This window comes from Schistocerca serialis, chromosome 9 (assembly GCF_023864345.2).
Source record: "Schistocerca serialis cubense isolate TAMUIC-IGC-003099 chromosome 9, iqSchSeri2.2, whole genome shotgun sequence".
NCBI classification, from domain to species: domain Eukaryota; kingdom Metazoa; phylum Arthropoda; class Insecta; order Orthoptera; family Acrididae; genus Schistocerca; species Schistocerca serialis.
Window position 1 is genome coordinate 255,937,835 of NC_064646.1, and position 27,566 is coordinate 255,965,400.

At 41.2% G+C, this 27,566-nt stretch overlaps 1 protein-coding gene across 1 annotated transcript; it reads right to left on the reverse strand.

Annotated features, from left to right (window-relative positions):
* Positions 1–4,965: 4,965 nt before the first annotated feature.
* LOC126419523 (endocuticle structural glycoprotein ABD-4-like) lies at positions 4,966–25,975 on the reverse strand. Its single transcript, XM_050086713.1, has 4 exons — positions 25,960–25,975; positions 19,803–20,008; positions 12,126–12,265; positions 4,966–6,904 (listed from the first exon to the last, which is right to left on the reverse strand). Exons 1-4 carry the CDS (start codon positions 25,973–25,975, stop codon positions 6,631–6,633), a joined length of 636 nt encoding a protein of 211 aa, XP_049942670.1. The 3' UTR covers positions 4,966–6,630.
* Between the last annotated feature and the right edge of the window lie 1,591 nt (positions 25,976–27,566).

Genomic DNA, 27,566 nt, shown 5'->3' on the forward strand with positions numbered 1-27,566 from the left:
TTGTAGACTTAGAGAAAGCTTTTGACAATGTTGATTGGAATACTCTCTTTCAAATTCTGAAGGTGGCAGGGGTAAAATACAGAGAGCGAAAGACTATTTACAATTTGTACAGAAAGCAGATGGCAGTTATAAGAGTCGAGGGACATGAAAGGGAAGCAGTGGTTGGGAAGGGAGTGAGACAGGGTTGTAGCCTATCCCAGATGTTACTCAATCTGCATATTGAGCAAGCAATAAAAGAAACAAAAGAAAAGTTCGGAGTAGGTATTAAAATCCATGGAGAAGAAATAAAAACTTTGAGGTTCGCTGACGACATTGTAATTCTGTCAGAGACAGCAAAGGACTTGTGTGGTGTCACCGCCAGACACCACACTTGCTAGGTGGTAGCTTAAATCGGCCGCGGTCCATGTAGTACATGTCGGACCCGCGTGTCGCCACTGTGATCGCAGACCTAGCGCCACCACCAAGGCAGGTCTCGTGATACGAGAGTGGACTCGCCCCAGTTGTACGAGAACCTAGCTACCGCCCAGTTGTACGAGAACCTAGCTACCGCCCAGTTGTACGAGAACCTAGCTACCGACCAGATGTACGAAGCCTTTTTCTCTCATTAGCCGAGAGACAGAATAGCCATCAGCTAAGTTAATGGCAACGAACTAGCAAGGCGCCATTTGTATCAGTGCCTATAGCTTACGCGTATTCAAGAGAGATGTATTCCAAGGACTAATAAAAAGATAAGTAATAAGCATCTACATACTTTTCTTCTTATTCATTTATAAGTTCTCATGTTCCAGACTTCACGCCCGTCGGCGTCCACCTTGCGTGCCCTATCGGCTACAGCGTTAGTCTAGAGTTCATTTTCAGCCATCTCAACTCACGGTGTCGGCCCAGCTACCGACACAACAACTTGGAAAAGTAGTTAAACGGAATGGACAGTGTATTGAAAGGAGGATATAAGATGAACATCAACAAAAGCAAAACGAGGATAATGGTATGTAGTCGAATTAAGTCTGGTGACGCTGAGGGAATTAGATTAGGAAATGAGACACTTAAAGTAGTAAGGAAGTTTTGCTATTTGGGGAGCATAGTAAATGATGATGGTCGAAGTAGAGAGGATATAAAATGTAGATTGGCAATGGCAAGGAAAGCGTTTCTGAAGAAGAAAAATTTGTTAACATCGAGTATAGATTTAAATGTCTGTAAGTCGTTTCTGAAAGTATTTCTTTGGAGTGTAGCCATGTATGGAAGTGAAACGTGGACAATAAATAGCTTAGACAAGAAAAGAATAGAAGCTTTCGAAATGTGGTGCTACAGAAGAATGCTGAAGATTAGATGGGTAGATCACATAACTAATGAGGAGGTATTGAATAGAATTGGGGAGAAGAGGAGCTTGTCGCACCACTTGACTAGAAGAAGGGATCGGTTGGTAGGACATGTTCTGAGACATCGAGGGATCACCAATTTAGTATTGGAGGGCAGCGTGGAGGGTAAAAATCGTAGAGGGAGACCGAGAGATGAATACACTAAGCAGATTCAGAAGGATGTAGGCTGCAGTAGGTACTGGGAGATGAAGAAGCTTGCACAGGATAGAGTAGTATGGAGAGCTGCATCAAACCAGTCTCTGGACTGAAGACCACAACAATAACAACAACATCACTGTTTTGCCAGCAGAGAACAGTTATCTCAAGAAGGGAATGGCGGGTTCACATCTCGCCAAGGCTTACAGATCCTCCATACAGTACCGATCTCTCTCTAAGTTATTTCCGCATTTTTGGAGACGCGAGCAAGGATATTTTTAGCCGTCGATTTGCTTCGGACGAAAAGGTGCATGCCTTGGTGCCATCATAGTTCCATACGCAATGACAAACAGTTATGGCGATTACTATTGAAATGATAAACAGTTTCTTGCTTTTTTCCATTTGTCCAGATTTTATTTGACTGCTCTTTTTATTTATATTGCTGAATTATTAACAGTTCGCGAAGTGTTTACCTATGGAATAAGGAACGCATTTCAAACGATCCTTATCGTAACAAACCTTAAAACTACTCGACAGAGGATAGAAACATCACGTCAGAATGCGAACACCCCCTATAAGATACAAGATGAGAGGAGCGTTCAGTAAATAACGCAACACATGTTTTTAAGGCCAATGTCGGTTGAAGAAATTTGCTCAAAAAAATGGTTCAAATGGCTCTGAGCACTATGGGACTTAACATCTATGGTCATCAGTCCCCTAGAACTTAGAACTACTTAAACCTAACTAACCTAAGGACATCACACAACACCCAGTCATCACGAGGCAGAGAAACTCCCTGACCCCGCCGGGAATTGAACCAAATTTGCTCACTTGTTGTAACCGTGTGTGTCACTTATGCTCAGTACATCGGCCAAGCCTGTGGAGGACCGATGTACTGAGTAATAGTGGCACACAAGATTACAACAGCCGATCAAATCCGCCATTGCAGAACACTATCTAGGCAGCGGTCGTACTATGGAATACAACAACGCGGGGACTCTGACATGCCCTTGCAGCTACTGGGACAGTGTTATTAAGGAAGCTGTTGAAACTAAATCAGCAAGGACCCTTGTGAATAGATACGGTGGCTATTGTTTAAATTCCCCATGGAATTTTGCTCTCTCTGCTTTCAAAAAACCGAGGGACAAAGTTAATGCTTCTACCTTACCTGTTGATTACTGATTTCAGTATCGATAACTTCCGACATCGGTCATCTTCGTTTGTGATGGCGCTAGAGTTTGCAGCATATATATATATATATATATATATATATATATATATATATATATATATATGTGTGTGTGTGTGTGTGTGTGTGTGTGTGTGTGTGTGTGTGTACCCCTCGGAAGAAAATGTTCAAAGCTTTGCCCTCAGCCGTTGAAATTACGACGACCGTCTTTGCGACTCTGAAGAGGTTATTCTCTTTGATGTTCTCCCTCATTGTGCAGCAATAAACTCTGAATTGTATTGCGCAACCATTAAATTGAAGACACGACTTCATCGTGTTCGTCGTCGTCAACATACAAACGAACTTTTCCTTCTCCGTTTCAATGCAGGACCTCACACAGGTCTGCGTACCCTATAGGTGTTCACAATACTTCACTGGACAGTTCTGCCTCATTCACCCTACAGCCTGGCTCTCGTACATTTCGACTTCAATGTGTTTGGTCCAATGGAGGATACACTCTGCAAGAAGCAGCACGCGGATGGTGTGGAAGTTATTGATGCAGCAAGACGTTCTCTCCGACGTCGACTTGTAGAGTGGGATCATGCGGGCGTACAGGTCCTCCATGTAAGATGTTTGATGCATAAGGCACGAAAATTTGGGAGTGACGTAACATTCTTGTGGATAAAAGGGTATGCAGGCATCACTGGAAACGAGCTATCCAACGGAGATGATAAAGAAAGAATTACTCAAGGTACATTCCAGGGAATGAAACTCCCCTGTAGTAACCTTATTCGAAAAATACACCAAGCGTAGTAATAATGGGACAGAAATAGAACAATACCCAAAGAAACAAGCGAGGGGTTTTGCCCGTATTCAGCCGGAACTTCCAACGAAAATATGGAATGAGTAAATGGCACCAGAGCTCCAAAATGAGAACGAGGTAACGACATAAATGTTATCCTACACCCCTCTATAAAACTAAATATTCCCAAGAGTGCAGAAGCGGGGTTAGAGAAGGAGGCATTTTAAATCACAACAGGCACTAAATACCGAACACAGCAAACAAAATTATACTACAAGTTGAACCAGCTGAAGATTCCTTTGTCAGCATCTGTAACTGTCGTCATAAGTGCGAATGATTTAATATTATATCACATCATAGGAATGTACTTAAAAGACTCGCATTACAGTATTTAATTTCATTTTCTCGAATGTTTATACCTGAAATATCACACCACATGCGTGTACCTAATAGTCTCGGATATCAATATTTGACTTGATTTTTCTTTCGAATCTTTATGTCTGAATATGTAACCATGTATATGTATTTATGTAACTTATACGTTTTAAAAGTACATCTCATGTAGTTCTGTAAACGAAATATACTTGGTGAATTGGTGGATACCATCTAAAATCAAATGAATAAATAAACCGAAGCAAATTTCCAAGATAAACTGTTTGTTCCCTGTCTGCCTAAGCACCCTGAGGTCAATATTTAATGATGTTTCTACTTCCTGCACACGTCGTATGAAATGGTAAGTTTCGTTTGATTAATGTCGATCTAGCCCTGCACCTAGTCAGCAAAATAATCATTTTTTTTTTTTCTCTATCACCAGTAAAATTTCCTATTCACTAAATTTTGACATCCAGCATTGGCTCGTTATTTAGTGACTTACCACTTTGTAGACATTGAGTGTGTGTTATATAGGTTAATCACTGAAAGCATTCCCAATCTACGGTCCATAAGTGAAACTTATCAATATACCGTAGTATTACGCGCAACTGAGGAGGACAAGACCACAAAAGTTGAAGATGTCAATTCCCAATCTACTAAGTAATGAGCGCGCAAAGTGGAAATTATTGATACAGTAGCAATTATTGACTACAATCTACTTCATTGAGAGTGAACTGTCTGGTACGTCGACGAAAGTAGTTCAGTTACTAAGTACCTTTTATTTCGGAGGATTGCACAACTACGTTAGAGGAATTGCCCTCTTCTCTTATAAGAGTCTTCTCAATTTTGTTACTCATACTTTTATGACTATACTATAGTGTACTGTTTCTAATGGTTATGTACCTGTTACAATTCACCCTGATTATGACGGTATCATTTTCACGGGCACAGAAATATCGGTATATTTTGTTTGCATTCTGTTTGTGACAAGTTAATACAGATTTTCGTTGTGGAATAAATGTTGGTTTTCATAGTTCTGTAGTGCAAAATTAAAGGAAGGCAGTGGAGACGTAGAGCGATTTAAGTGCATGAAAATAAATCGGTAGACAACATTTTTACAATAATTCCTGAATTTATTTCATCAAAAAATATAAATATATGTAGTTTCAAACATACGTGTTGTACAAAAAATGGACTAAGAAATGGACGCTTCCATCTCGATAAGCACATTAATAAACTATAGAAAAATGTCCAGAGCTATCCACACGAGATAAACTCTTGAGAGATGTTACGTCCATTCGTACGTACACATTCTAGGTATACGCTAACCGGAATGACGCCAGAAATTTTATCCAAGTTGAAAGTGCCTGGGTTTACAGTAAATGTTAACTCCACGAAACACCCCAGTCAGTAGTATAAAATTTCGGGCGTCAACAAGCAAGAGCTCTTAAGCTTCAGTACAATATAATAAATTAAATGTGTTTAGCGCTGGAAGGCTGCCACAGAGAACCACCGCATATCCTACAATTCTTCGCCACCGTTCGCAGCACATTCTGAGGTCAGAGGACTCGCAGCAGAACAGTTCCCCAGCGGGGCAGCTTGTGTTTATTCTGTTACATGGCGGCAGTAGTGGGTTTACCACTGCAGCAGTATCCGCCTGAGTCATCGGCTATAACGAGAGGAGCGGCGAGCCACGCTGCCGCCGTCCGTTTGTATGAAAAGCGAGGCAGGAATTAGAAATTTTAATTACGTATTGTCTGAAGGGACCGGCTACGTCTTATTGCTCAACGGAGCTGGAAGATTGCTGCCACGAGCTCGCTGCGAATTAAGGACGTGCGAGGTGAAGCAGAGAGATACGACGTCTGCTTGACCATGAAAAATAGAAGAAGGTTTGTGATGTTTAATAGAGTCCTTGGCACGTTTACTTTCCTTGCACCGGTAGGTTGAAACTACCATCTGGGCATGCAGAAGCTTGTTTCTGTAGTAGTAAGTGAAATGTGCAGAAGCAGAAGCGGAAAGTAAGAGACTACTTCACAGTACAGAGCTAGTATGCAGAGTCGCTATCACTACCATCTACAGAGAAGAGGAGCAAAAACAATAAGCATTTTTGCTGTAAGATCGAAAACCTACTAGTAACGAAAAAAGGAATGGAAAGAAACAAGATAAGAGATAGAAAGAGAAAGTGGGAGGGAGACCGTAGGATTAATACAGTGCACAACCAGATACCACGGAAGAAACGAAGAAACAACTCACAAGGAATTGTATTATTCCTGTAGCAACACAGTTTCCAGAAATTTTACTATGCAATGCGATTGGAGACACAACTTGTAATAGGGAAGTCTATAAAATAAGCAAAGTGGAAATCATCGAACTAGTTACTAGAAGACACATGATCTATTCACAAAAAGGAAGAGAGGAAGACAAATGGGAAGAGACAGTGAAAGAGGAGGGAAGAGAAACACAACGTCCTACCATACATTATAGAGGAAACATTCTAAATACTCTGCCCTTACTTACAATTGAATGAATCATTATGCTTCTGGAGCAGTTCGAATCCAAGAAAGAAACATGAACTTTCGATCCGTTTGAATGAACAGGTTAACAGGTGATGGTCGCCTGAAGTGGTCTACATGTGCCTCGGTCCATATAGATGGGAAGTTCTGGGGGCTGGTGGTTTACTGTAGATGCTTCCAAAGCTGTGTCGTCCGAGTCCGTTGTCTACGTCGTCGTCGTCACCGTCGTCGCAGTCGTGGTCGCTGCTGTAGACACGACCCCGCCTACTTCCTGCCGGCGTTCTCGGGCTGAGGCGGTTGGCTGGCGATGAAGTCGAGGGCTCGCTGGATCGCCGCTGGGATCGGTGGTGGGGTGGGCAGGTGGGCTCCCTGAGGCTGGAAGCCGTTCTCGTCGGCCGTGTACGTGACGGTGTAGACGACGCCGTCAGGCCCGGTGTACGAGTACGACCCCTGGGCCACTTGGGTCTCCTGGTCGACGAAGCCCAGGTTCTTGACGAAGCCCTTCTCCTGGGCCAAGATGCCGTTGCCTGTCTCGTATCTGCCACAGAAAAGGTCACAGTGAACAACTGCTCGTGCGACATTGCCCTTGTCGTAGGTGTCATAATACAGCTTTTTGGGAAAGACATGTAATACAATTAAAGTGGAGCTATTCACAGAGGTTCAGTTCAATTATCGTATGGCAGCGAAACTTCACTGATATTCTACTACGTTAATACGGAACCGATTTACGCCCGAAAAAAATGGTTCCTATTTTCGCCACGAGGTGAAAATCTGGCGCTGTGAACTCGAGAAAGATATATAAAAATATTTTCGTATGTAATGCATTAGGGATGGGACGTGGGCAGATAATACCAAAAAAGTGAAAAAGGCCTATTGTTGATTTTATTATTAACCGATGCTTACACAGTTTGCTCAATATCAGCACCGGAGATGTTGACACGGTGCTGTATAGCGCCAGATTTGCACCTGGTGACCAAAATTGGAACTACTTTTTTGCGGCATAATTTGGTTCCGCATTACCGTATTAGCATATCAATCGACTTCCACTTCCTTACGATACTTACAGCCAAACCTGGATCTCCGCGGCAGCTGTATTTTAATTATAACCACCAGGTGCAGTATGTAAAAATAAAGAGGCCCCAAAAAGAATGGCAGAGGAAGATCCAAGTACTAGATTAAAAATAATTTGTGGCAAGGGCAGTCTTCCCTCCCTAATGTTCAACCTGTACTGCAAGTATCTAATGACGGACAGGAGTGGGATTAAAATTTATAGTGGAAGTATATCAATAAGATTCGCTGGTGAAAGTGAAGATCAATTAAAAGGCCTGCTGAATGGGATGAAAAGCCAAATGGGCAAATAATACAGATTGACAGTAATACAAAGGAGTAGGGGAAATGTTGTTATCTGCCAACTTAACATCAAACGGCATGAATATCAACAAAAGTAAAACACAGATACTTAAATGTTGTCGAATTACGTAAAGGAACACTGAGGAAATAAGATTATAGAAAGAGGCAGATAATAGTAGAAACTTTAGCAATATCTTACTACAGAAGAAAACAACATTAGACGAGTGCATCTGACAACTAATGAAAAAGTACTGAATAGAAATGTGGAGAAAAGACATTTACGATACAGCTTCACTGAAGAACAGGATCATTTGAAAGAATACAGCCTCGGGCAGAGAGTAGTAGTGAACTTGGTGATAAAGGGAAGTGTTGAAGGGGCAGATGGTAATAATGTTAGCGTGGGAGACCATGATCTGTTACTAAAACGGTTTGAGTGCATGTAGTGTGAGAAGCGATACACAGATGAAAGTCATTAATGTAACTTCTTCCAAATAGTGATAAATGTGAAAAGATTGACTGAAAGAATACTTTTCACAAGTGATTGCTTTAGTTTCTGCTTTACTTCATAATCTTCCTCTCGCTAGTATATATTCAAATCCTACATCGAACAGTTTACTTAAAAAGGAGTAATTCCAAAATTAGTAGCCGGCCAGAGTGGCCGAGCGGTTCTAGGCGCTACAGTCTGGAACCGCGCGACCGCTACGGTCGCAGGTTCGAATCCTGCCTCGGGCACGGATGTGTGTGATGTCCTTAGGTTAGTTAGGTTTAAGTAGTTCTAAGTTCTAGGGGACTCATGACCTGAGAAGTTAAGTCCCATAGTGCTCAGAGCTATTTGAACCATTTTTGAACCAAAATTAGTAGTAAGTCATTAAAATTACTTTAAGTAGTTGTACACACAGAAAACGTTAAAAAACGAACAGAAAATTTAAACGGAAATGCAAAAGAGGGCTCCGAAGTAAACTGTCTCGAGTATTGCTAACGCAATCGGAAGTTGAGCGGTTAAACATAAGCGTTATGTCTCGTACTTACATTTACGACTCAGGTCACAGGCTAAGCACTTCTTTCATTGAAGAAAGCTGTTAAATCGTTTTCAGGCAGACCACAACAAAAGCACCCTGTCGTCCGAAGACATGATTGTACGAGAAACGCGATGTTTTCTTCCTTCGACCAACTTAAATACAACTGCCACAACTACGTCGTAAGTGAAACTTAGAGACTGAAGCACTTCCTTCTAGGGTAGTAATTTATTAGTCATGGTTCTCACTTTTCGTTGGTCATTCGATAATTTAAAATATTAAAATGAAGTTGAAGTTTATTAACCTCGTATGTGATTGCGTGGATCGGAAAATAAGGAAACAGTCGGACTGTTGCTATCGCCCTCCTGTTTAATCAATTACCGCGGACTTTCCTCTTTTACAGGGAAGATGAAATGCTTTCTCAATCGTTTTCGGGCTCATGACTTCAAATATTTCTTCACCCTGCCAGGTATGTATTACCGAGCTGTTGACGTATTACGAAGTCACCTTCTCGTTCTTGTAGCTGACCTAAGTATGTCTCAATTGCAGACTTGGTAGGTTTTTTAAAGGTCGCCCGAGACAGTGTTTGTGGTAGCAGAAGAAGCGTTTTATTGAATTACCCATTGGCTACGGCATCCACCGACGGCTCTCTCGTGACTTTCGAAAAAAAACGCTTGTGAAAGCAGGACTCTAAGCCATACATTTTCTTCCACACCTGTCGGATGATTTTTTCGGCGTAAGCAAACACTACCGGCATGTTGTTGTACTGTGTGTCGATGTAAGGTTATCGACAAGTGTTGTGGTAAATAATCACATTAGTGTCGCTTGCTGTGTAGTGCGATATATTGGTCTGCTGCTACACCTGACAAATTGTTCCAGCTTTCACTTTGCAGGTCACACGCATAATGTCAGCAGCACACTTTGGAAAACTCTGGACGGTAGAGGAAACAATCTTATGTTGCTTTCCGCAGTTTCTGAAGCTACCCAAAGAATACGTACGAATCGACCTCTGGTGTTAAGAGAACATAGTGGGTGTGAAACGCTTTCGCTTTACCACGCGGAATCGTGGGTGGGTCAACAGTGTTCACCTCTCAGCTGGAAAAGCGGTCTTGTGAATTGTCTTACGTCAGAGCGCATCCATAAAGAAGCAAATAACGGCCGGCGTAGTTCGTTACGACAGAAACGCGTCGAAGCCCCCTGCGGTTTGTAAGACGATCTGCCCAGAACGTAATCTGCAGTAGCCTATAGCGTGGTGGACGAAGAGAAAGTCTTACAGAAGGAGATTTCTGTGACTTGAAAATAGATTTTAAGGATTGGGAACGTGGATATCCTTTTCCGGAAAGACACAGTGCCTCCTTTCTCGCCGCTGACACTTGTAGAAGTCGTCCGCTTAATTCCGGCTGACCTCTACAAGTGTCATCTGGTATGTAAGTATTCCTTGGAGAAAGTTGCGCTACACTGAAACGCTGCACATAAATTTCCACAGCTGAAGTTCCGTCGTTGTAAGTTCCCTTCTGGAGTGTCACATATTTCCAAGCAACTTTGCCGAAATTTCACAGCTGCTGCTAAGTGTGCGACAGTAGATTTCACCAAAATATCAAGGCAACGACCTCGTACGTTACCGTTGCAAATTTGTTCAACAGTTGGAATCAATTTCCTGAAAATTGTTACTATTAATCGACAGCGATTGCTTGCCATCCCAGTTTCTTCCACTATAACAACGCGCAGGACAATGTATTTAATTTTGTTTTTAACCGTTTAAAAAGAGATTCAAATACTGGTAACAACGATCTGATTGTCTTACAACAAAACACAACAAAACACTGGCCTAAGATACAGCAACACTTTGTTTTCCACTCCATTGTCAGTTGTGTACTTCTTGGACGCAAGCTAAATTTGTCGTTACTGCATTTATTTAAGTCCGTAGCGCTTAAGAAATATTAGATATTTTTAGCTTGTTAACGAGATTTGTAACCATAAATCAGCTCTACAATGATCTCTGGAGGCCCAAGATTTTCTGCTGTGGTTCACCAGCAACTCAGGTCAATTCCTATCACAAAGAAAAGCTATAGGAGACACCGACTTCTCGACCTCTAGGAAATAGTAACTATCCGCTGACATAATAGAACGAGAACTGGATGCCGATTTGTAAGGCACAGATAATCGATATTAAACAGAGTTTATGAAGACTTGCAACGAAATAAAGCAGACATCACCGATCACGTTTATTCGACACCACAGATAACGTTTATTCAGCATGGGACCTCTTCATCGCAGGTGACCCAGTTAGTACGAGATGTTTGTAAATTATGCACAGATACCCCTCTTGCGAATTACTCTTCCTGTAACTCAAAACCAGATCAAAATCTCAATAACAGTTTCTGAGATTTTTTTCCGGATTGTGAATCCGATGTAAGTTTTCAATGGCAAAAATATTTTTTACGTGATATAATTACCAATTAACGAATCACTTATGAGAAGAAGAACTCTTCTTAGGCAATAAAAAAATAAGAAAAAACTTTTCTAGAGGTAGCCGGTTTCGGTAAGTTACTATCTTCAGATATTCAGAAAGGTTATTACAAACATCTTGTACCAGAAACACACAAAATTCGCCAAAACATCGTTTCCATAACATAACTCGTCTAGCCTACCAGGACGGCAGAAGAATTGCGATGTACTCAGAAATTTTCATCTCGACGTGCCAATGTGTCACTCATTACATGTTTTATGTACCTGGAAATTAAATGGAAAGATTTTTGTAATAATCTCTCTGAAGGTTAGTTTCACCGAAACCGGCTATCTACAATTAAGTTTTTATAGCGATCTCGGCTAAGAAGTTCTTCTTCTCCTAGGTAATTACTACAGATCGCCCCATCCAGTTCATCATGAGTAAAGCAATAAATTTTTTTCCTTTACTTGTTCTCTGAAACCTTCCTTTTAGCTATATTTCAACGGGATGGCTTTAATGAATGAGTTTGCGAGCTACACAAAATGACCGTATATTTTGATCGCGCTGACCTACATCATCAAGGGACCAAAGACTTTAGTATGAGGCATATATTTCAACTTGACACCTCTACTCGTTCCTGACACACAGCGATCTTCACAGACAGACAGACAAAGAAGTGATCTGATTAGGGTTCTCTTGTTACCACTGAGATATCTAATCATAAAAATGAGGATGTTCTCGACAGAATTGGGAAGGAAAGGAATAAATGGAAAACACAAGGAGTAGAGATTAGAATATAACCAACAAATAAGCGAAGGCTTATTTTTAAGACCTAGTCTGAGATGAAGCGGTTGACACAGGAAAGGAAAATGTGGCGGACCTCGATGTTTGTAGAGTTGGCGTATTCTCACTCGCTACGCGGAGCATACGTGTAGGGGTCTTACCCGTATTCGTAGGATCCGTCGGCGGCTGCGTGCGGGACGTTGTTGTAGGCGATGATGGGCACCGCCCTCAAGTCGGCAGGGCTCAGGTTGTACCTCTGGGCGGTGGCAACCGCCAACAGGGCAGCGACGATCAGGGAGACCTGCACACATAGAGAGGCGTCTACAGTTGCCGGCGAGGACACGGGACTGCAGAAAATATCTAGTCGTGTTCTGTAGTTTAGGAGTTTATAATGTAGATGGTGGCGATGGGCCCTGACTGTGTTGCTCATGATAGACAAGAATTCGCGGTACGTTATTTTGGCACATAAATGTCTAGAATAGACCCGAGAGAGCTCAAGGTCTCCATGAGATCTCAAACAACAGTGTCAGGGTTTAGACTTTGGTGAACAGTCTATGGATTAGTATGAAGTGTACGCCTCCAAAAATTGACTTTGTAAACAACCAACGTTACAGGTTTTTAAAACACTGAGATTCATAGACGAATATGTACTATGAAAGTCACCACCGCTGCTCCCTTGCTCGCCATATATTGGTTTGTAAGATTCCTCGGACCTCTACGGACAAGCATTATCTGGTTGAGCGGCACCACGTTCCCATCAATCAGTTGACGTCGCTTACAAAGGCTGCTTTCTATGACCTCAGACACTCATTACAGTTTGTTCAACAAATGAAATGTTTGAAGACGACTGAGTCAGCCACCTGTGTACAACTTTTCGGCGTGAACATCTCCACTTACGGCTGTCAACAAATTTCATCTGTAGCAATTACAGTTTAAACAATCATTATAAAACTAACATAGTTGGTCTTGCAGCGCACACGGTGTATCTCACAGGTGAGCTGCTCGAATCGGATCGAAGTCAATAGCGACATTACCATGAACAACTGACGAAGTTGAAACTCTGTTGGCATGCATGACTGACGAACCTAAAATTTGTAGACGCCCATAACCGGGAATGATCATGTTCAAGTGAAAAGTGCCTCTGTAACATAACTGACGACAGGAGGACAATGATCACACACAAAATGATGTGAAGCTGAAAGACCAAACTGCATGCAAAGTGTCCTGTGCCTTCAGCAATAGCGTAATCTGACACGCTCTGAATCAACAAGAAAATAAAATGAGGGAAGTTAACTCCTGTTCTCTACATTATAGCAAAGATTTACATAAAATTTGATTTCGGAAGCCTGTGAATAAGTGAAAGACGAGACTGAAACAAAAATTGAAAAATATGATCAAACTGCACAATTTTTGTTTCGTTGTTTATTACTCCGACTAATTCTCAAGACTCCTCCTTCCTTTGAGAACCAAACTTTGAGACCGCCAGGTAGATTTCACATATTTCATATACTGATAATGACTGCAGCTACCGCTTTCAACGTATCTTGTTACGCTTGGACGTTAAAGGAAACGGCTGAGTAGGGTACAGCACGAAACGTGTAGTGACAAGGTAGAAGAATGAAAGATACACTCTTCACAAACAGGCAGCAACACATCCGACCAGATTACCTGATGAAAGTTTAGTCACTATAACAGACAAAGACTTCTAAATACACAGTGATATCGAGAAATGTCCATAAAAGAAAGGGAATAAAGTGTGAAAAATTTCTACATTTGTTGCTGTTTAGTTTTCAGTCCTAAAATTTATGTATTTCTCTACGCTAGTCTATCCCGTGTAAGCTCCTTCATCCCCTCACAACTACTGACACCTGCATAGTTTTGAACCTGCTTTCTCTGTTCAAACCTAGGTCTACTTTTAATAATATTTGGCCTGCATACTTCCCCCTAGTCTACTATTGACGATTCCTTCATACCTCAGAATGTGTCCTGTCAACCGATCCTCTCCTTCAATCAAATTGCGTCATAACTTCTTTTTTCCCCTGTTCGATTTCATAGCTCTTCATTAGCTTCTCGATCTACCTATGTAACTCAAGCATTCTTCTGTAGCACCACGTTTCAAGGGCTTCTTTTCTCTTCTTGTCTGATTTGCTTACCGTCCACGTTTCATTTCCATACAAGGCTACCCTCTAGGCAAATATTTACAGAGAAAAGTTCCCAGCACTTAATTTTAAATTAGAAATTAAAGACTTCTCTTGGTGTTGCGAGCCTTCGTTTCATATCTTCTCTATTCTGGTTATTTTGAGACATTTTGCTGCCCAAATAGCAAAACTACCACTCTTAATCCACTACAGTTTCGTCACTATCATCTGATTTATAACCAGTATACATCATTAACCTTGTTTTAGTTTTACACTATTTTAGAATAATAATTTAAAAATTTAATTTGGAGCTACTTCTAGAATTTTCACAACACAGTGCCCAGGTGGCGCAGTGGTTAGTGCATCAGCCCGTGAGCAAGGGACCTGGGTTCCAGTCCTGGCCTTGGTACCAATTTTAATTCATTGCTTCAACCTGTTTTCATTGTCAAAGATAAGTTGAAAACTAATATGTCTCTGGAACATGTAATTTATCTGAGTAATTCTCTATTTGTGTTTCTTTCGATAAACGAATGACGTTCCAGCTACTGAGCCAAACTATAATCCCAGGTCCTTTTTGAGTCCATCTGCTCAATTTCGTGAATGTTGGACACATTCATTAGTAAAGGAACTGGAGGAACTTTGTCGAAAGCAGGCGCAGTAGCTGCTCACCCCCAGCCGCGAGACAGCTTCAACCTCGACCTGGGAAGACAGTACTCATTTCGCGGCGTAAATTAGTTTTACGTCCGAGTCTAGGACCTTGTCCCCCTTGGTGCGGTGTGTTCCGTCAGTGGGTCGCTGTGCGTTAATAATCCGGCCTTCCGACACACGTGCGTTCAGCCGACCGCAGACGCCTAACGGCGTACTAAGGGACGGATTTATGCGTGTCGTGTGATAAACAGCGAAACGTAACGCGTTTGCCACTACCTACGCGTCTGGCTTAGCGCCGCGGTCACTATGGAAGTTGGAAAGAATTAAATAAACGAAACTAAGAAGGTCCTCTTATATGTAAATGAGTATCTTGCTGGCACAATTTGTTTAATTAATCGCTCCCGAAACCGGTTTTCTTGTCCTCCTCCAGATGCATTATGGAAGGATGGACGAGGTGTCCAGGTGTTCTGAGAGAGCTAATTTGAATTTTTAGTGTTTGCGCGCAGCGACACGTCCTGTAAGACAAATGGGCTGTCCGGATTTCCTTACATGCAACAGACAAATTCATCCACCAGAATCAGCGAGTAATATTTTCTCTAATATAAGCACAAATCCAGTGAGGTGACACCTAATCTTCCTTGTACTGCTGCGTTAACCATTTACTCGTAGTACCGTCGCAAGTTAATATGTCAGCACACGGATATTGCTTGCCCATACGCGGGTATGAAAGTAGTTTCGCCTTCCTTTCTGGCTCTCAAAGCCAGCACAGGAAATACACACGAATACGTTTGAAGAGTTATCTATTTTTTTCTCACAGTCATATAAAATATGTTGTTTCCGAAATCTTATATGGGTTTAGTCAGACAGGCGACGCCTATGTTCAACATCCTTGCTCGCTCTTCCTGGTTGAGGTTTGTAACGGTTACCCCAAATCGCCTGAATGTTTTGCGGGTTGGTTCCTTTAGTAACACTTCCTTCTCTTTCCCTGCAACGCCCAGATAAGGAGCTATTGACCTCAATATCAATGCGGCTGTAAGCTCCAATCTATTTTTCTGCCCTCAACTCCCAGCCGTGATGCACTTGAAGTGCAATAAAATGACAATATTACCAGAAACGTTTAGTAATTTAAGGTCTTTAAAGCGCTAGTCTCATAGCCTGTAACCGAGATCAGTAACGTGCTCTTATGTGATGGCACTGGAATCAGACGTGTTCGAATCCTGGAGGTGGAACAACTTTTCACTACCAACCTATGTCCGACAAATGGAGGAGAAGTGGTGGTATAAATTTCCTGGTAGGCGGTTTTTCCGCCAGTGTCCCTGATTTAAAAGTTCCAAATCTCTCTTTGTATTTCATGGTGTGACGATATGTGGCATTGTTGATGATAATCCCACCAACAATGATTTAGGACATTAACATTTTCCTGTACCATCAGAGATGAACATGAGTTACAGATCGTGTAACTTCTTGAATTACTTACGTTTATTCTTACGTTTTAAAGGCCTTCATCAGTGTTGTATATATAAATAAATAACCCCGCTGAATGAGATTCGCAACAGTGGCCGAAACATTGTTCTATACAAGGGTCTGACGAGGCAGCTACGTACTCCATAAAATATTTTTAAGAAAATGTCAACCGCGAAGTCCTTTGCTGTCACGTTCAGTGGGTTGGTAATTACAGCCTAGCTGAAAACAATGAAAGACGTTCCGTTGCTATGCCTTAATCTGCTGCCAAAATATCGAATTTGCTGCTAGAAGCATTTGATAAAATTTGTTTCAGGGCGCTCAACGGCAGTCTTTCAAAATATGGAGTAAGTGCTTAGTCAAAGTAAACTCATCCCTTGTATGGAATATTCTTGGGAGAATGGCTGATGGAGATATATTAACGCCGTGAAAGGCTTTTTGGCAGTAAACAATACAGGGGTTGCTTATCTATTTATAAAAGTGGATAGTAATACGGTACATGTGGGCGTACATGTCTACATGCACTTTTATACCCTTTCCTTAGATTGGCACTTGCATTAAGAAATATTTCTCGGTGTTGGTAGTCAGTTTTTGTTACTCCTGCTTGTGCATGGTAAAATGCATGAGATAAGCGTTCTGATTAAAATTTACAGATGTGGTCCCTCATCTGACTGCAAAGTTTGACCAGCACAAGTCTAGAAGAATACAAACAACAGTAGTACGATCTACAAAAGAGCCTTAGGTACGAGTCAGTCTATCGGTAACCTGAAAACTTGCAGTCAATTTCCTCTGCGCCTCGATTTTAATTACACAATCGAGCAACACAATAGTGAGCTGTAGATGACACATTTGGAAATTTTGGTAACTGCTGTTGACTGATAGACGATCAGAAAACAGCGCTGCAGACTGTATCATACGCGTCTGCCGGAGCCCTCGAGATCTCTAAAGACGTCGTCTTGACCCCAGTCACGCCGCTCTCAGCCACGAGGCGAACGCCCGACTCGTAGTGCGTGAAACAGTAGTCACCTACGCGTGGTCTCCCATTTTGCAAGGGGCTAGTCGGACGCGATGCTCAAGGCTGAGCTACTTTTTGAGGCTACTGTTTAGATAATTTGGAGCAGAACTGGTCAGCGACCACTTTGGCTTCACTGAAAGTCTCTTCCTCATTAAGAGTTAAAGCTTGACATCGATGCCTGTAGGGTAACTATTCATAGAACAGTGGCAATTACCATAAATGGAAACAATATCTTGCGAATTCTATAGCCACCCGAAACCCCCATCTTCCACTGACAAAAAAAAGTAAGTACACAGCAGAGGAAGTCAGAAGGTAAATATCCGTAAATTATAAAGATGGGTTAGACTGAATACATTACCTTATGAGAGCAGACATGAATTTTGGGAAAACATAAACTCTCGAAAGGCAACTAGAATGCTGGGACTCCAGTTCAAAATGGTTCAGATGGCTCTAGGCCCTATGGGACTTAACATCTGAGGTCATAAGTCCCCTAGACTTAGAACTACTTAAACCTAACTAACCTACGGACATTACACACATCCATGCCCGAGGCAGGATTCGAACCTGCGACCGCAGCAGCCACGTGGGTACGGACTGAAGCGCCTAGAACCGCTCGGCCACAGCGGCCGGTGGACTCCAGTTAGCAGCGTGAATAAAACATGCGACTAGCGAGTTACAAACCCACGTCGGAAATTTTATAAATATGTAAATCAACCGACAACCTTCGTCTTTTCTTCGACCGTTTCTCAGTCTTTGATACATCTGTCAACAGTCACGTTCCTAAAAGAGTTTCTGTAATACAGACTGAACAGTGAATGTTTTCAGATTCCGGAAAAAAGTTGTCGGTTGTAATAAGTACGCGTCAAATCTTAGCTTCGTTGTGTTTTTGGAGATGACCAGATTTGAAATTGTTGCCCACTTTACAACTATGCAAAATTTGCTAATTTACAGTAGTGGTATCTGTCGTTGTCAAGCTTCCCATAGCATTTCTACGGCGTTACACATGATCGCTAGTCTGAGATATCGAATTAAAGATATCGAATTAATGACTCGCTGATTGTGACGATACACTGAGTTTGGATGGCTTCATATGTCCAATCGAACATGTGTTACGTTTTCTGTGTTGTTCCCTAATTACTTGAGGCGAACGCTCGATTCTTGGAACAGACACGGCCGATGGAGTCCCTCCCACATACAGTATTTGGCACGTTAGTCTACAACTCCAATTATCTCGACAAGGGCGAGAGTTATTTTTCTTTCTCTTCCAGAGCTCTTCGTGGTCACGTGTCTTACGTTACACCACTTGTTCTATTTCCCTACGAATCCTTGTTTCATGATAACTCATTTATTCCATCTGACGTCTACGTCTAATTTCCAACTTTTCTACATTTTCTCGCTGTTTTTCAGTCTCCGAGTCTCTGTTCCGTACTTACGCAGGTTCCTTACTCCAGTACGGCCAGCTGAAAACTGTTCTTTTCACATTGTCATTAACGAACAAGAGTTTCCTGTCTAACGACATCACTGCCAGCAGAAAATTTCCAATAAAATACATTAGATAGAACTACTAAATTTAATCGAGGTGACAACACACTAACACAGACTGGGTGTCGGGAGATCCCAGTTCGGCTATAGAGACTGTTTTTAGATGTTTTCCAAAGAAACACGTGATACGTTACAGAACGATTCTTGAAAAATGAGTTCGACAAAATTTCGTTTCAGTCATTCACAAAGCAACCTTCCGTGCTGAAACAGGAAGAGACCACAAACTCAAACCTTCCTACCTTAGAACTGAATCAGGTGCTGTAATTGATATTTCCTCAGGGATACTTCGCACTAGAATGCAGCGTCGTGCTATTTCAGAAACCTTCTCGCAATGATTTCGTATCGTCTGCACTGACCTATTTAGTGATGGATAGGTAAACTAAGCGAAATATCGCAGTGGTTGCGACTATCATCGGTACCATCAGGGCTCATATCCACTTTCTACCTATTCGTTTTATGTTACCGAAACCAGATGACACTTTAAAATCATCCCTGTGAAGAAGCGGCCCTAAATATCGTTGTCCAACTAACAAAGTTCCGCATCTACATTCGATCACGAGGTGGTATTATTAAAATCCGGCCTCACTTGAAATGTAAACAATGACTACAGAAGGTAACATCTTATGAGTTACTACACTGCGCCATGTTCCTTTTGGAAGTTCTTTAGTAGTCGACATTTAGAACCTTCTGCTTCGGTTTTCCTTCAGGAATCTTCTATTATTCCCGATGTTCGGGCATCCGGATAGATTGAACGAGTCCAGAAAGTTAGTAGAGTGCTCGAAACATTAGCGGTTGAAGAAGAAGTTTGAAGAGATCCATGACAGGGTCTAACAGCTCAGAATAAGTTTACCTTTAGTGACCAGGAAAGCCTGTTGACATATAATAAATACCGAAGTCGTAACGGCATCGCTATATAATTCTGAATCTGCAAGTCAAAAATCACATATACGTTAAAGCAGAAATGTATCCGAAAATGGAGTGTCCCACGAGTGGGTCACAAGATAACTGTATCAGAACAGTGGTCGAGTTCGTACCAGCTTCATCATGTCTGCGGCTGCGGCTTTGGAGCTGGGTCGTAGGTGGAAGGCGTCGATGTGGACTGTACTGCCGAACGTGTGGCGCGCGTATTTATACTCGGCGGGCGACGGGGACGGTGGCGGCGGCAGCCGCGACGCGGGGGCAGGTGTCCACAGGAGAGGTGTGGGGGCGGGAGGCGTGATGCAATGCCGGCGCGTCTTCACTGAGGAGCGTCCGAGACCGCACCGCCCCCAGCCACGCCGCTCCGGCGTTTTTCGCAACCCGCCTTCCACCCATAACCCGGTCGGACCCCTACACCACCGACACCGTTGCCTCGCGTCGTTCCCTGCACCGCGCTAACAATTTCCTCCGCCCAAGGTTACTTTTAATTCTGTGCGCGTACTTCAGAAGGACACCACGAAAATCTTCCCTCTTCTCTGCGGGACTGTACGGAGCGTTACGAGGTAACCGTCGAGAAGGAACCGGCATTTTAGGAAAGGCATTCTGTCACACACAGACGTGCTGCTCCCGCAATAAGTTTAGGGACTTCTTATAACGAACCAGAGCCGGGGGTTTTCGGTCCATAGTAGATTACTAAAGTTTAGGGACTTCTTATAACGAACCAGAGTCAGGGGATTTTTGATCAATAGTAGATTACGATACTAAGTCAGTATGACGATATTTGCGATTCCATTCTTTTTTCAGACGCTTTACTTAAAATTGCAAGTCTGAATTATAAAAAGCAAGCCTATGGGTTGGCGTATTGTGTGGAAGTCCACACATATTATTAGAACATATGCATGTGTGTGTGTGTGAGTTGTAAGTAGGCTGTTTAGGTTTTTATATTGGTAACGCCATGTAGCGCTCTGTATGAAAATCACTGGATGTGCTGTGTGCAGTCTGTGGCTGGGTGGCATTGTTGGAATAGTCGCTATTGTAGTGTTGGGCAGTTAGATGTTAACAGTGAGTAGCGTTGCGCAATTGGTGAGCCGCCAGCAGTGGTGGATGTTGGGAGAGAGATGGCGGAGTTATGAGAGCGGATGATCTGGACGTGTGTCCATCAGAGACAGTAAATTTGTAAGACTGGATGTCATGAACTGATATATATATATATATATATATATATATATATACAGACACACACATACTCTGAAACGTCCTCTTAGAAAAATTTATGAATGATTGTGCTGATAAACCTCTTACATTATTTGCTTTTCAAACGTATATATATATATATATATATATATATATATATATATATATATATACGTTCAGTTTTGCTCAACTGTTTGAAAAGCAAATAATGTAAGAGGTTTATCAGCACAGTCATTCATAAATTTTTCTAAGAGGACGTTTCAGAGTGTGTGTGTGTGTGTGTGTGTGTATGTGTGTGTGTGTGTGTGTGTGTGTGTGTGTGTGTATCCCATATCTCCTCCGAAACCAGTGGGGGGGGGGGGGGGATTTCAACCAAACTTGGTACACATGTCCCTCACTGACAGCTAACAATCGCTGTCGGAGTAAGAACAACCTACCTATCATAGATCAGGAGATATGACGTCATAAACAATGAGAAACGTGAGCAAATTCCGCATCATGCTTGACGTTTATGTATTACTTTGTCCTACTAACTGTATTCACAATAAATTTCACGGGTAGTATCCAAATACGCCGCTAAGTAAACCTACAAATGTTCATCAGGGTACCACGCATACTTCTGAAGATATGACGTCAAAAACACTGAGATGCATGAAATACTGCCACAGCATGCATTACGTTTGAATTTATTACTTCTTTGCCACCACATTCGCAACATATATCGCAAAAAGTATCCACATATGCCTCAAAATGTACACACATATATAATTGTGTGACACATAGTTCAAAAGATGTGACGTCATAAACACTGAGATACGTGAAAAAATTCCGTATCATGCGTGAAGTTTTAATACGTTTATTCTTTACTATTAATACACTCCTGCAGCCAGATAGTTTAAGGACGTCTCTGACATCTGGTATCAGTTTTGGCGACTTTCAACAGCGAAGCGCAAACGCCAGATGGTGAAACTCATTGTCCTCTATGACAGCTATGAATAGGGGTTGCCGTAGAGACGTTTACAAAATCTGTTGTAGGACACTTGAAGCAGTATCGCCCAGAATAGAGTAACTGTCCGGAATCATGTTTCTTAATTTGGTTACTGTGCTTACGTGTTTGTACATCATGCATATTTCTCTGTACGACTGTTTCATAATTTCAAAGATGTCTTAATGAATAAACGGAAATGAAATTTTTTAGACGCTAGAAACACAGTTCGCTTTTTTTTCATCTCTAATAGAAAACTGGCAAAACGAATACATGGGGATTTCAGGTTTGTCAACTGGTATTTATTTAAATTTCATATTTTCCCTAGGTTTTCTTTAATGGTTTGTAAAAAAAATTTGTTTTTGATTTTAAAGGAAGTTGATTAGCCTTAAAATTCCATTTGTTTTATTTCACCATGAATGGTATATAGTTGCCACTTCAAAATATTTTTATTACGGATTTTCTCATAACATTTTACTATCTGTTAAACCAAGAACTGCTATAATTTTTCAAAAGCAGACTCAGTTTTCAGACAAGTGGAAGAAAATATAAAATGTTTATTATTTTGGCGATGAGACACACACTGTAGTTTTAACAAAACTCTGTTTCAGATTTATGTATGATAATATATAATTATTTTCTTGTTTATAAATTTTACTTATCTCAAGAGAGGTATTTATTTGTTATTAATCACTCACGTATGCAGAAAACTACGTACAGAATTTAATAAGACTAACCGCCGGTTCTAGAACAGCCTATAACCCCATATTGTAATATATCGTTTGTCATACGCATCAAAAGTATTTAGTCTTTGTCAAGGCTCGTGTGGTACAGTCTTCGTCTTGATGCAAGGTAGGGAGTGAGCCTTCGTGTGGTATACTGAACGTGCGGCAAGTACGACTTCTTATGATGGAAACTGTAATTTGTGTTGAAAATCCTTTTGCAGTGTTTTATCTACTTGTTGACTGAGGCCAGTGAGCAGTATAAAATCTGTGTATGCCTGAGAGAAAACTCTCTTTATCAGTTTGCAGAAAACTGATGCATAAATGTCAGTGGTTTGCCATTCATGGATGGCAAATGGTTCAAATGGCTCTAAGCACTATGGGACTTGACATCTGAGGTCATCAGTCCCCTAGACTTAGAACTACTTAATCCTAACTAACCTAAGGACATCACACACATCCATGCCCGAGGCAGGATTCGAACGTGCGACCGTAGCAGCAGCGAAGTTCCGGACAGAAGCGCCTACAACCGCTCGGCCACAACAGCCGGCCTGGATGGTAAATAAAATGCGACGAAAATGTAAATAAGTATCTTCACTAATGTTCGACAAACCCGGACTCTTACTTCATTCCATAGCAAGAAGAAATTTAGAGCCATAAGTATGTTCACTAATTAAGATGAGTATCAAACATTTTGCTCATTACATCATCCATTGCGGGACTGCTTTTTAACATTGCCTTTTCCCTTTCTATATAATGACCCATTTGCATAGCTACATGACTAGGTGAAGAAATGCAGTTAATTATTATCAATATTCGTAATTATGACTTTTAAAAGGGCGTAGGGAGCAGCAACTTTAGACTCTTTTCGATTACGCTGGCGTCAGTTGAGATGAATCACACGTTCAGCACAAGATGGATAGGCAAGTATTTTGTGATTCTTCAGTTTCTCCCGGTGTATTTCTTGCTCGACCAGTCCACGGGTGTACTGCCGGTCCATAGTGTACAACGGGCACAATATTTCGGCGATCAGGTGCGCTGTTCGTGAGCGCACCTGACGATGGCGACATGTCTGATAGCCGAAATATTGTGCCCGTTGAACACTATGGACCGGCAGTACACCCGTGGACTGGTCGAGCAGCAAGTATTTTGTTCTAATTTTTCATTGTTTTTAAAGCGCAAGTTTTGAATCATTATTGCCACAACTATCATCATCATCATCATCATTTCCAGTCATACCCTGCACAAAATAATGAGATATCTCCATGTGAAATATCGAGGTACATTGTCACAAGTTGTCCTCAATTAAAGTGATCTTACGTTGTTTCTTCCCATTGTTTCGAAAGGCTATAAGGATGATCTAATTTCATCGGTCTGGTGACCTCACCCTAGGTCCGTTTGCTGAATTCCACCGCTGCACCTGATCGGTCCATGTCTCATATCGATTTTCCAAGTCAGCCCACTCCCAGCTGACCTTAGAAACTAATCACATGTCAGCCGCCCTTTTTCGTCTTCCTCTGCATACATTGGCTCTCTCTCCTCACATTGGGGCTAAATCAGCGCGTATTTATTCACCAATGTATCTTTTTATTATTTTGAAAGCCAACATCCATCTTCACTATACAAGGAATCGAAGAAATATCTGGGTAGAGGAACACCACGGTATTTAGTCTTAATGATACAAACACCCGACATTCGTCTGAAGTGCTTAAGGGATGCCTTAAAGGATGTGAATCCGGACCACAGAACGACATTATTTATTTACAGGACACCATCATATTCAATGTGAGCTCTATGTCTCAAATATTAAACATAGAAGTGCGAAATTAGTTTTCGACTGTGGTTAGAATAAGTACACATTTTTACAACAATCTTTCATCAAAAGTGGTTCAAATGGCTCTGATCACTATGGGACTTAACATCTGAGGTCATCAGTCCCCTAGAACTACTTAAACCTAACGAGCCTAAGGACATCACACACATCCATGCCCGAGGCAGGATTCGAACCTGCGACCGTAGCAGTCGCGCGGTTCCGGACGGAAGCGCCTAGAACCGCTCGACCACCGCGGCCGGCAATCTTTCATCAAGACCTATTTAATGGAACTCTGCACTGGAGTAGTGGCTTTCGTGGCCAAGACTTAATTTTAAATTGAATGTTTTTTTTTCCTTCAATAAAATATACAGCAAAAATGATTGACATAGTGGGAAAATATATTCCTTCCTTCAAGGAAATTACCATGCACTTGTCGACAAGATCCACCTCATCTTTTTCTCTCATTCCATAGACCAAAAGCGACTGTAAAAACTAATATTAAATGTTAGGTGAAATTTATTTGTAATATATTAACATTAAAACAACTATTTCAAAAAATTAGACCTTTCGACCTTATCGGAAAGAACTGCATCTTCATAGTTTATTCCGTAAATTATCCGCAAATAGCATAAGACTTTCCTTATGTCACGTTACTGAAACTTAATGCTCGTCTGCTGGTTGAAGCTAGTAGACAGTTTCTGTGCTGGAGCTCAAAAACCTCTGGTTTCAGCTCCACACCTCGATTGTTTGAAAACTTTAAACTGTCCATCGTTTCGCCTTAATAGCTGAAATTCTTTTCTTACAGCGTTGAACTGTTAATGCAAAGAAGACTTCAGTATGTAAGCTAAAACTTAATACCAGATGAATTCCTTGTTAGATAGTCGATATGAGAAACAGAGTTATTCTTGAACAGGGTACTCAAAAGTCAGTTTTATATGTCTGTAACTTTCTATAATCGATTAGTGTGAAGACACGCAACTGGTTTAATTTTAGTCGGTTTTTCGTGTTACTGGATACTCTCTGCTCGTAAAATACTGCTGTTCTTTCCTTTCCATAATGTTAGTTGCTCGAGGCGTCACAGAATAACTTTTTCATTCTATTAGTCCCATGAAATTTTGGAGCAGTACATTTTTAACGGATGAAATATTCGTAAAAGAGGTATTCAGAATGAAATATCAGTTGTTTACAGGAGAAACATTCGAAATAACACCAAAATTTATTCGTCTAATTTTCCTCAGAAAGCCTTTTAGATACCAAATTCGGGATTCGTACTTGTAAGCTGATGGCAGAGAGAGATTGTACCGTTCCAGATAACTGTCAGTTAATAGACAAAGATGTTTTTAAGACTGAAGTGCTTTTGCTAGCACGATTATCAGTTTAGATGCGATATCCCCAGTCTCTTTCATCATCGTAAGTCAGACTTGAAAGGGTTTGTAACTATTATCAGAAAAGTAAGATTTGGATGTCCTAATGACAGAGCTGTTCGGAGCGTGAACATCAAGTAACACGAAGCAGCTTGATGTAATGCATACATCGTCTAATTCTTCATCTCAACTCACCTTCAGAAGTAAGCATGTGTCACCGTATCGCGTGCCGGAAGTTGTGAGACGAAAACGAAATTTATGTGTCTGCACCAACCAGTTTCAGGATTTCGTCATTGCTTAATATTCCTTTTCTCCGAGATGGCTGGGATGATCTGATGCTCAGTTCATGGTGGAAAGTCCTGCTGTTTCCATAAATGCCCAAATATAAATAACTTTTCTTACGAAAGCGTTAATAATTTAGGGATTGCCTCGTATGTCGCATCAGAACACGATTTTCGAATCATAATTGATATTAACATTCATCCAGGTTGCTACGAACATATTAGTGATTGACATTTCCTAGAATCTGGGCACCCCGTAGTGGCGTTTTTAGTACTTATAAAAGTAATTTGTGAACTCTACTCACACATGAAAATTGCCATAAGAATAATCGTACTATCTGCAACTAAATATCAGATGAGTATCCAAATAATTGTTACCTGATTGGGTTACAGAAATATTACAGAAGTTGAAGTGGCTTCCAACAATCCAGTAGAAAATATGGAACCATGATAACAAAATAAGGGTTTTTATCTCAAAATCTTTGCTGCAGAACTGTCACTGGACTCACACATTAATGATATCGGCATCTTACTGTAGAGAAATCATCATATCTAAGACTGTTACAGTAGTACGAAAGACCACCAAAATGATTACTGAACCTGAATAACACATCCAGTGCCTACAGTTCCACGTGATACGTTACTGTGAATAGACTTAGTCACAGTTTGTAGCTTATGTTATGAACCACTTATTAATTGTGCAGCGTGTATTCTGGTAAAGTAAGTCGCGAGTTCTAACTGCGTACATGGGTAAGAGATTTGCACTATCGTACCTAGCGATTTCTAACAGCCATGACACAAAAGAAAGAAATAAACTTCTCACTGAAATTGAGCGTGACGCTACATAAATCAAATGTTTGGCTGAAATATAAACTGGGAACTTTTTTCCGTAGGAACAAAATGGAGTTATGAGTAGTTCAGTGTAGTTATACTCTCAGCGAGTTTTGCTATATGTGGAGTATAAGTTTGTTTATAATAGTTTTTTGGGTTATGTCAATAGAATATGCGGTAGTAAGAACAACAGCCAAATGTTTCCAACGTTCGGGTAGTTCTCCTGCTGTGAAAGCATGTCCACGGGATTCACGGTAACATCTCAAGTACTGTAACTGAGTACTAATAGGATCAATAAAAGTAAATAGAAAACACAGTATAATGGCCTTCGCCAAACAGTGCTCCAACAGTGTGTGAGTGAGAAAGAATCTTGTTGTAATTGCAGATTCATTACAAATTTATTATAAACATATTACAGCTACACCAGAGAGAGGAAGTGCGATGACGGAATGATTAGGTAGTTCCACTACTGTTAAGGTTGAACGGGTTTCAAATTCTGTTCATTAGTTTTAATTTGTCTGAGCTTTTCGTAAGACAGTTCATGTAAACTCTGAAATACTTCATTCAACATTACCGATTTCTTTCCCGTAATTATCAAGCTGAATCGGAGCTGTCTGTAAATCTAATGTCACCATTGTCTTCCTTCCTCCTTTGCTTACATGAAGCACACGGTTAAAGTCGTAAAAAACG

What these genes read in the sequence shown, in the direction of transcription:
- LOC126419523 (XM_050086713.1), bottom strand. An exon ending in CCGCAGACATGATGAAGCTG is followed by an intron (nt 12,266 to 19,802) that starts GTACGAACTCGA and finishes CTATGTGTGCAG; the next exon opens with GTCTCCCTGATCGTCGCTGC. An exon ending in GACGGATCCTACGAATACGG is followed by an intron (nt 6,905 to 12,125) that starts GTAAGACCCCTA and finishes TTTCTGTGGCAG; the next exon opens with ATACGAGACAGGCAACGGCA.